Source organism: Trachemys scripta, chromosome 2, assembly GCF_013100865.1.
Source record: "Trachemys scripta elegans isolate TJP31775 chromosome 2, CAS_Tse_1.0, whole genome shotgun sequence".
NCBI classification, from domain to species: domain Eukaryota; kingdom Metazoa; phylum Chordata; order Testudines; family Emydidae; genus Trachemys; species Trachemys scripta.
The window spans coordinates 145,863,965-145,875,038 of record NC_048299.1 but is presented as its reverse complement, the minus strand read 5'-3'; the positions used below and the strand labels follow the sequence as shown (position 1 = coordinate 145,875,038).

General features: G+C 44.3%; 1 protein-coding gene across 1 annotated transcript in view; it reads right to left on the bottom strand.

Annotated features, from left to right (window-relative positions):
- The window catches only part of AAK1 (AP2 associated kinase 1), a gene marked incomplete at its 3' end in the record, with an annotated part of 138,264 nt that overhangs the window by 41,131 nt on the left and 86,059 nt on the right, over positions 1 to 11,074 (bottom strand). The window contains 5 exon segments of the mRNA XM_034761770.1: positions 3,248 to 3,472; positions 4,276 to 4,535; positions 5,300 to 5,454; positions 7,684 to 7,763; positions 9,817 to 9,920. Coding sequence (XP_034617661.1) covers positions 3,248 to 3,472; positions 4,276 to 4,535; positions 5,300 to 5,454; positions 7,684 to 7,763; positions 9,817 to 9,920 — 824 coding nt within the window.

Sequence of the window (11,074 nt, the reverse complement as noted above, 5' to 3'; positions counted from 1 at the left end):
CCCAGGCTGGAGCCGCCGGGGGGGCCAGCCTGGGCCGCACCTCCTCCCCCCACACCCCCCCTTACCTGCTCAGGCTTCCCGCGAATTAAATGTTCGCGGGAAGCAGGGGACGGGGCGGAGACTTTGGGGAGGGGGCGGAGTTGGGGCGGGGGAGGGGGCGGGGCTGGGGGCGGGGTCAGGGCCCCGTGGAGTGTCCTCCTTTTGGAGGCACAAAATATGGTAACCCTATGCAGTGTCACGTGCTCAGAGTGGCAGAGTAAGGCAATCAAGAGCAATCTTCCTTCACCTGCTTCATTTTAAGCCTAGTATCGTTCTCTGTAGGTCACAGTAAAACAGTGTTCAAGAAGGGACGGACGGGTTGTACTGAAATCTCGGCAGAAACGTATATGGCTTGTAATGTCAAAAAAGTTATGCAACGTGAAAAGGCCTTGGCAGGGCCAAGCCTGGCATTCTCTGCTGAGAGAGCCTGCTATGAAGAGATGTCGTCTCACTGCTCATTTTTTAAAGGAGACAATTAATGCTTTTTCCTGGTTTCTGTAGGAATGGGAACTGCGCTGCATGCAGCAGTTGTGATTCATCTTTTTGGGGATGCGGGGGAATTTTCACACTGGATTGTTTTATTAAAGTTATGAAGATTTTCACGTAATTGAATTGTGTCAAAGGATCTCCAGGCACCTTCAGAAAGGCTCTTTAAGTCTCTGGAATTTTCTCCTGTAAGGGGAGTGGAATCATTCATAGATTACAAAGCCAGAAAGGACCATTGTGATCATCTAGTCTGACCTCCTGTATAAGATAGGCCAGAGAACGCCTCCAAAATAATTCCTAAAGCAGATTTAAAAAGAAATAGATATCCAACCTCCATTTAAAAATGGCCAATAGTAGGGACTCTACCACACGTGACCCTGGGTAAACTGTTCCAATGGTTAATTACTTACACTGTTAAAAATGTATGCTTTATTTCCAGCCTGAATGTGTCTAACTTCAACTCCCAGCCAATGGATCATCTTAGACCTTTCTCTGCTAGATAATGAATGGGCCTGATCCAAAGCCCATTCAAATTCAATTGTCAAACTCCCCATTGATTTTGGATCAGACCCACATGGGGGCAAAGCGCTAATACACCTTACCCAAGGTCACCTAGCAAATTCAATGTCCAGCTAAACATGAAAATTTAACTCCTAAGTAACAGAGAAAAGTATGATACAGCCATAAGGGGTGGGGGTGGGGGGGAGGCGGTGAGGGGGGGCAGAGAGAAACACTGCCCCAGCTTTTGGTCATATGAGTAATTCTGACAAAGTCCATTGGCCAAATAACCCTGGTGACATTCTATCAGCTTCACAGGGACTACACCAGAGAAGATCTGGGCCCAAGAAGAGTTACTTACTTATGAGGATAGCAGGATTTGGCCCTTAATTTGGAATCAAATATTCTCTAGTAGAACCGGTTTATATAATGCAACTTACTTTGTATGTGTAGAAGATATAGCACAGAAACTGAGTGCATCCTCTTTTCATGCACGAACAAAATTGAAGTGATGGCCCTCCACTCCCCAAGAGACAAGCAAGAATGAATAGGCTTGGGCAGCAATGAAGGACAAAATGTAACTGCAGACACATTTTGGTAACGGGAGAATCACACTCTCTGGCACATCTCCCCTGTCTTTAATGAGTGGACAGTCATCTGCTCTCACGTCTCACTGCAAGGAAAATCCTATTTCCCATCAAGTAAAGAGCACTCATTTTGGATATATGTGCAAGGATGATTGGGAACATGGATGAGTGTTTTTTTGTTTGTTTGTTTTGTATAATCTGTTGTAAAAATAGCCAGAAAACACAAAACACGCCCACCCCACCTACCAGAATCAAGGCAGAGTGGAAGGCTGCTCTTTTTTGTACCTGCTTTTTCCAATCAAGGTTTCAAGAAAACTAGGGTCAAGAGTCTCAGAATTGATGCCTGATTTTGGGTGCTTCCATTGGCAGATGCCCAAGTTCATGACCAATGTTTACTAGATGATCACAATGGTGCCTTCCTGCCTTGGAATCTAGCAATCTACGATGCCTCAAAGTGGACTGATTTTCAGGGAGTGTTTAGCACCTGCCCTCTGGGGAAAAGGCAAAACACCCACACCTATGTCCCTAAAGCATCTGTTTGGGCACTCAATTCTAGTCACTTGACAATCTTTGCTTAGGAGACTAATGCTGGCACATGGAGTGGGCACTACCCACTGACCTTGGTCAGCCCACTCCAGGAGAGAACACATCAGTTTTATGCCATATGTTAGCATTACCTCTGCATAAACATGTCTAGATGACATCATAGGAAAAAATGTTTGCTGGCTCCTAATGGGGCACATTGTTCAACCAGATTTTCAGAGCAAGGGGCTAGGAGTCAGGAATCCTGCACTCCGCTCCAGTCTTAGATAGTACCCCCACTGCTGTAGTATCGGCGTACCTCACAAAGTTGTAACGGTGGTATCCTCACACTCCTGTGAAGCAGGCTGTGCTATTACCCCTACTGGACAGAGGGGGAACTGAGGCACAGAGAGACTAAGTGACTTGCCCAAGTCAGAGTGTCTGTGGCACAGCACGGAATTGAACTCGGGTTTCCCCAAGTCCCAGGCTGGATTATGAAGTCACGCTTGGCAGGCCATCTTCCTTCTCCTGACTTGCAGTATCCATCTCTGCTACAGTTCCACACCCGCCCCCACATCAGTGAAATGCATGTGATGCCTATCTCATGCAGGGTTGAGCAGCTTTGCCATATGTATTCAGGGACACTTAATGCAGGTTAAGTATACTCTGTACAAGAGAGGAAAAAGTTATTCTCCTCCCTTCTCTCACCTCAACCTACACTGCTCTGTTACAGAAGACCAAACTTCAGTATACCTGAGGGGCAGTTTCCACAGAGAATCTAGCACCTACTGGTAGGAAAAAGCCCAAACAAAACCTGTCTCTTGGAAAAGCACCTTAGAAGCAGCAAGACTGGCTCTGACAGCTAGAGCTTGGTACCAAGTACTGGAGTTGCAGGCCTCCTGAGAACGCCTTATCCCCTAGCCCCTCTGGGTTGAATCCTGGGGGACAAAAACAGGATCATATCCCCCACAACTAGCCAGGCAGGTTGCGAGTTTGGTTTGTGCCCGGGAAGTGCTTCGAGTTCCTCCAGTGAGCAGCACTTCTATTGCACTTCCATTCCTTCCCCTCCCCACCACTCCCTTCGCTGCAGCTTTCAAGGCCTGGCTGGTTCTTACCACTTGCTCCTGCGCAGGTGCTGGCTGGACTGCAGCCTGTGGCTGCTGCGGCACTGGAGCCTGTTGCTTTGGCTGAGCCACCACTACCGCGGTCTTCTGTTGCATGGCTGCCTGCTGCGCAATCAGCTGCTGCTGGTAATAGTTCTGCATCAGTTGCTGCTGCGCCGGCGCTCCCTGCTGGATCACTTGAAACTGCGACATGGCTGGCTGCTGCATCACTTGGAACTGCGGCACCGTAACAAAAATGGAGAGCCATGGCAATTGGGGAAATAAAAAACAAGCGGTGAGGACTTCGAGGCCATCTGCAAAGGGCTACTGGAAAGCTGGATTTGTGCCCTAAAAATGTAGCAACATTTTCTATTCCTTCCCACCTTGATCAAATGTTAAAAAGGTCTCCTCTTTCCTTGTTTTACTGGGTATCTCTATGGCGTGACCCTGAGTTAACACACCTACCTATTCAAGTTTAACAGAGGCTTCCTTTTACCCCTTGTCAGTTAGGCATTGGGCTTATATTGGGTACGTCTACACAGCAAAGAAAAACCTGCAGCTGGCCTGTGCCAACCAACTCAAGCTCACAATGCTTGGACTTGAGGTTTTTAAGGTCAGGTCTGACAAAGCCCGAGCTAGGATGATTTAGTCGGGGATTGGTCCTGCTTTGAGCAAGGGGTTGGACTAGATGACCTCCTGAGGTCCCTTCCAACCCGGATATTCTATAATTCTATGACTTGGACTCACCTTCCAGGGGGTCCCAGAGCTCGGGCTCTAGCCTAGAAGTCTACATAGTACTGAAACAACCCTGCAGCCCAAGCCCTGCTAGCTTGACTTGGCTGGCACAACCCAACAAGGCCCTGATAGCACCCTGAGTCATCAGCTGCTAAAAATAGAAGAGAGAATAAAGAAACCCCCTCGTTCCTCTAACGCTTCTCTGTGCCTCTGCTAAGAGTAGGTTGGAGACATCTGTACTTGCTACCTTGTGGCCCCATGGCCTAGTACAGATGCCAGACGCACTGAGAAGCAGCCATGCTTACCTGCTGAGCCTGCATCATCTGCTGTTGCTGCTGCAGTAGCTGCTGCTTCAGGAAGAGCTGCTGCTGATGCTGAGGTGTGGCCTGCGGCTGAGTAGAAGGGACTGGCGGCTGGGCTACTGGGGTCTGCTGAGGAGCAGGCGGCTGCTTGGGCTGGGGCTGAGGGGCAGGCTGTGGTTGAGCTTGCGGAGGTGGTGCTTTAGGCTGCTGAACGCTTGCAGGAAGCGAGGGCTGGCCACCACCCAAAGCAGCAGGGCCTGCAACTAAGAGGGGAAAGACGACGTACACAGAGATCAGAGCATGCAAAGGTCCCGCTGCCCGGCAGAGCTCCAGCAGGGTCCAGGAACAATGCTTACACTCAGCCTCCCCTTAGAGAAGAGTCCTAAAGAGAGGCAGCATCTTATTGTTCTTCAGGAGCATCCTAGGGGATTTAATAGGGAATTGTATAGGAGGATTCCAAAAATCCATAGGTTCTCAGCTAGACTGTCCAGATTCTCAGAGCAGGTCAGACAGCACCAATGATTTTCACAGGAAATTTAGGGTTTTTGGAAGTTTCCTGTGAAAAATTCCATTTGATAAAAATGAAAAAGAAAAAAAGTTTCCAAAATAACTATTTGCGCAGCGCAAAAAAAGCTTTATATGTTACTATCAATTGTAAAACTTTACCAAAAGTATTTTCAAGTTTTCATTAAAACAAAAACCATCAAACAAAACTAGAAACTGTTGACCAGGATGAAAGATTTCTGCAAAAAGTTTTGGTGGCTAGAAAAACCAACCACCAACTTCCTTCAAATCAAAACACTTTTCCTCCATTGAAAAAGGTACCAGCTAGCTCTAATTCTTCTTACACTAAACTTCCTTAGAAGCCTGTTTAATTTCTGTAAGACTATCCGTTCTCTCTGTACTCAGTTCTACAGGATTTTTGCCAGGACTGAAATGTTAGAATGAATTTATTAAGCAAATTCAAGGAGCTTCTGAGCAGGCTCAGGTTCTGCTCTGTGGATTTTATAAGTAGGCCCCGACCCACCTTGTGGCTGGATGGCTGCTTGGGCTGTGGGCCTCTTTCTAGGGGTGAGGGCTGGCTGAATAGGCAGAATTCCAGGGTTGGGTTGTGTCTGTCCTGCTTTAGGTCTCTGACGTGGAGCTATGGAGGTTTCCATTGGAGGAATGGGATCAGTCAGCCTAAGTCGGAGGAAAAACAAAACATGAATAGAAGAAGGTAAGCTGCTTCCAATTAGCTGCTTGAATTAAAAAAAATGTTTTACTGAGCTACTAAACACCATGGACAGTGATTCCTAAGGCAGGAAACTGCTATGGTTACATAGGTCTGAGACATAAGGTAACCATAAAATCAGAGCTATCTACATCAAAAGCCAGTTAGATTCCCATTAAATAAGACTAAGGAACAAAGAACTAAATTTACCTGCAAAGTTCAGGCAAACCAACATTCTAGCCCAGTGGCCAGTAATCGTATTTTTACAGAATAATCTTATTACTTAATATTTATATAGTGCTTTTATCAGTAGATACCGAAGTGCTTTACCAAGATCAGAGAGTATCATTATTCCCATTTTAAAGGGGAGAATAACTGAGGCCGACAAAGGAAGGGACTTGCCCAAGGTCACTAAGCCAGGCAGTGGCAGAGAAGGGAACAGCATCTATACCTCAATTCCCAATCTGCTGCTTTACCTAGTTAGTGGAACTCCCTCCATGACAATGCAAACTGGGGAAGGTAGCACATGCCATTGCTCCGACTGCTGCCAACAATGCTTAAGTAGCAAGTGAATAATCAAAGTGAAAGACACCGGAGTGAATATACATGAGTCATTCCTACGCAGGCTACTGCAAGTCATTTGGAAGTTGAAACAAATGCACTTGCAAAATTAATCCAGCATGTTCATTTTGCCTTCTCTTGTGATTATGGCTTTTCATCTTGCTGGACAGCTGGAACGTGTCAAAATTGCTTAATGCATTTAATGTGCATGTTTGACACAACATACTATTTAAATCTGGACTTTTTATAGATTTATGGAAGAGCAGATGAAGGGCATAATGAATTCGCTTTATAGCAGCTGGCCTCCTTCAGCAGAACTGTATAGATTGGCATCTTAAAAAGTACTCTTACCGAGAGGTGTTGGCTTCAACCGAAGTATCGGGTACTTGTACTTTCCCCTTCATATTTACCATCCCATAATAATGCAAACCCGCAGGGCATTATTGTGCCCTGAGGCACTCAAGACATCTTAATGCCTTTCAGTATTTTTGATCGCTGAGCTAGATAAGAAATTACTCTATTATTATTGAAGCTCGGGTATAAAAATAATACTAAGGGAAACTTCTGGGGCTAATTGCTGCTAGGTAGATTGCATCACAAGAGGTATTCTTTCAGTGTTTGATTGTTATCTACATAGGGCCTATGAATATATTAGACACACTGCAGTAAATATAAAAGATGTACTCAGTGCCCTGAAGAGTTTACAGTCTGACCTGAGTCAGGACACAACGAGCGATGGAAGGATGGAAGATGGGTCCATCAATGGCTATTAGCCAGGATGGGCAGGGATGGTGTCCCTAGCCTCTGTTTGCCAGAAGCTGGGATTGGGTGACAAGGCATGAATCACTTGAGGATAACCTGTCTGTTCATTCCCTCTGGGGTACCTGGCATTGGCCATTGTCGGAAGACAGGATACTGGGCTTGATAGACCTTTGGTCTGACCCAGTATGTCCGTTATGTTCTTAGCGAGGTTATTAGAACATCAAGGAGCAGAACGACATGCATTACAGCAATATGCTCCCTATGTGGTGGATTCTCAATCCCTGGCAGACTCCAGACCTTCGCTGATTGTCATTCCAAGAGATATGTTCTAGCTCCAGCAGAAGCTCTGGGTGAAATGGTCAGGCCCATGTTTTGCAGGAGGTCAGACTAGATCGTACTGGTTCCTCCTGGATTTAAAATCTATAAAAGTTCATGTGGTTGCTCTGCAGGTTTAAACTCTAGGGGCCTAACCCAAAGGCCACTGAAGTAAACAGGCGTCTTTCTACTCATTTCAATAGGCTCTGGATAAGGCCCTTAATAGGGATGCTGCAGTACAGACTGATAAACCTTTGGCATATGGACTTCAAGCTGCTACATTGAAACAGTGCCATTAGTTTACAAAAATCTAGCAACTGACTCAGACGCAGCACTGTGCGTACGGGGAAAGAACTCGCTTTCATTTTACCATTTGCTGCCTTTCACTTTAATGAGCATTTTTATTTTAAATTTCAAGTCCCAGGATCACAGTATAAACCTCAATCTACTTTCTATAGCGTGAGCCAAAAAATAACACTAGTGGTTTTTTAATGGAAACACGGTTCAAAATCTGAAAAGAGACAGATGAAAAGAGAAATGTGTTACACAGATGCTCTTACCTGGCTTTTGGCTGGCTCTTTTTTGCAGCTGCTTCACTAGCTTTCACTGGTTCTGGGAGCTTAGCAGGGATTGGAGAATTCTGAAAATCCAAAAACCATTGGGTTTACTACACACAAAGTAGAAATCATGCAGGATTATAGATAAAGTTTGCAAAAAAGCCTCAGCAAAATCAATGGGATTTAGGATCTTAAGTCAGTCAAGTTACATCATTTTTGAAAATGACAACTACCCCATCATTAATGGCTTAGGGAAATAAAGTATGGAAACCCTTCCAATGTTAAAAGTGACAGACAACCTTATAAATCAGGACCAAGTCAACTTCATAATGTCTGGCTGCCATTTGTGGAATTTGAACACAAATATACAAATAGACGGTTGACATGACACAAATGGGTATTTTAAAAGGTAACAAATATAGATAATGAATAAGATTTGTTAATATTTGAATGGAAAGTTCATGTACGTTAACTGACAAAATAAAAAAGTTGCAAATATGCCCCAAACAAGAGAAATGTAATCAGAAGCTGAATGGAAAAACCAGGAAGTCTCCAAATCATTATCTTTAGGCAACTGGATGAAAGTTGTGTACCACCCAAATATCCCTAATACAGTATAAAGCTCCTGTAAACCACAGTTTTGAATTGGATTCTAACAAGATATACTAAACAACATCAGATGACTATATTCGATTTAGTGTACATTTTAAATGGAATTTGGCTAATCTCAGTTAACCAGACTATAATCACAAACCCAACTGCAGTAATGATTACATATGCTATGAAGAATTAGCCTGGAAAAATCAGTTCCACAAGCATGGTCTAGTTTGCCATGTACATATGCACCTCTACAGAAGTTCCCCATGACAGCCTCATACTGGTAACTTATTTACTACCATGTCCAGTTTATTTGCCAGGGCTGATTTTTATTTATTTATTTTAAACTATGGGGAGTGGGGAACCAAACCAAACCACAAAACAGCATATGCTTCTGTTAATTATAGGCCTGGGAACCCACTGATGCAATAGGCCAGTTGTCCTAATATTCAGGGTTTCCCTCATTTTTAACACAAACAAGTTGCACCACCAATTGTTTGTATAGTAGCCCTGCAAGATTTCTATCGCTACTTATGTTCACGTAGTCATTTAATGTTGCTTAATTATCAGCTGAAAAAAGATGAAGGCCTAAATTTTCAAGAGGAACTACTGATTTTGGGGGGACTAACTTGAGCCCCCTTCAATGTGTCTGATTAATCACTTTTGGAAGTTTCAACTTAAAATGTGTGAGAGAGAGAGAATGAATTGACTCTATACGGTGAACTTGCCTACTTCCCTCACACCTACAATGAACAGGCTTCCAATCTCCACAGAACAAAACATGGGCAGCATCCCAACCCTTCGCCACACCCCCACCTCCCAATACCACAAGACGTTAATGACTAGAGAGTCATTGCTGGTATAGCGCAACACACAGAAACCTCCTCCCTACACCACTCTATTGTACTTTACTGCAACATGCTTGGAATCCCATGGGCTGTCTTCTTTCTGGGTTGCATCATTGCTACCTACCTTTGCTCCTGTACCAAAACTGAAGTGCACATAAAAGAAGGGCACTTAAATGCATCCCCCCTCTTCTCTCCTTCCAAGAGACATGTTTTCACTGCCTCCTTTGATAACACTCAGAGAGAGCGTTTGCTGATTTTTCTTGGGCCTGTAGAACCAAACCTCCAGAGATTTGTCCTTCCTAGCCGCCCGCATTTTCACATCATTTAGAAGCTGTCAAATCTCATCACCCCTTCTGCTGCTGCTTTTAGACATGGTGATGGATGGATGCCACCATGAAAACAGCAAAATTACTTCCTTTCCCGCACTTTGCTAGTTATCTTCCCCAGAAAGCTTTTAATCTACCATCTACCTGTATTACTCAGTAGGTAGGACGTGTCCTTTGTGCAATCACTGATTCCTAGTTGTCTCAGACAAGGAATCTGCCGTTCTTATACCCCAGAGCCACAAACTAAATTAAAGCAATGGGTTTCTCCAGCAGCCTAAATTAAATGGAGATAAGGAATAATAGTGCAAAGAACCTTCAGATAGATTCCAGCCCCAACTCCACTGAAAGGGTCCCTGCGTACTTACCTGTACATTTGGGACAGGGCACTCCCTCTTTGTTAACTTGAATGCAAAGTAGGAGACCTGGTAAATATCAGGTCTCTTGTCGGGGTCTGGTTCAAGCATATACCCTAAAAAAAAAAAAAAAAAATCATCTGAAGACTTGGGTGCCAAATATTAGAAGATGCAGATTCATGGATAATCATGCAGCTAATGTCTGCCAGATTTGCACATGGTACATGAGCCACACCTTCCAGGTCAAGTTTGGATTGCAAGGCAGCAAATCTCTCACACCCCTCAAGAGACGGTGTACTTAATATACTTATTCTGCTGCGATTGTATGTATTCTACACATATAGACCCGAGTACCAAATCTTGCACTGGACCTGCTGGGATTATACAGCGTACATGTCGTGGCTCAGGGTGTCCAAGAAGTCTTTAACTGCAATCCTGGAGCCCTACTGTACTCCCATTAAAGTCAATAGCAAAGTTCTTCTTGACATCAGACGGAGCAGGAGCAGCTGCAGTTCCTTAATTAAAATACCAAGTCAGTTTACTTTCCCAAGCAAACCAAGGTAAGCATATTCATCTACCAATGGAACTTTTTAAATGGTGCCCCTACAGTAGAAGTTGTCAGACTTCTTGGCGTGTCCTTGGCCCAAGTTACTGCTCCTATCTATAATTCAGTTCTCCAACTTTGAATCGGGGATATAGATACTTTCCCCTTCCCTTTATTTTGTCTATTTAGAGAGTAAGCTGTTTGGAGCAAGGACCAGCTGTTGCTATGTGTATGTACAGCATCTGGCACAGTGGAGCACTGATCTGGGATGATTTAGTTGGTGTTGGTCCTACTTTGAGCAGGGGGTTGGTCTAGATGACCTCCTGAGGTCTCTTCCAACCCTAATATTCTAGGATCTCAGTTGGAGGCTTCTAGTCCCTACAATAACGACAATAGAAAACTTTACATGCTTCTAATACTCTACCCATCTCTGCCTGAGAGAGTAGCTGAAGGACATCTGCATTGACTTGTCCCCTGCATAAACTGACTTCAAGCACTAACTTAGTTTTAATATCTGCTCAAACCAGGGCATATGGAACAGTGAAGAAGTACCAGCTTATTTTGAAAACATGTTGGAGTCTGCGTTACTCACACTCATAGCTGGCAAAACCAAATGCTCTACTGAAAGCAAGCAAGATATTCCAGCTTTGCTGAGAGTAATGCATTGTATCCTTAATTACACAATCACTTGAGTCAGTGGGTTATTTATAATCATTTTACTTCTGT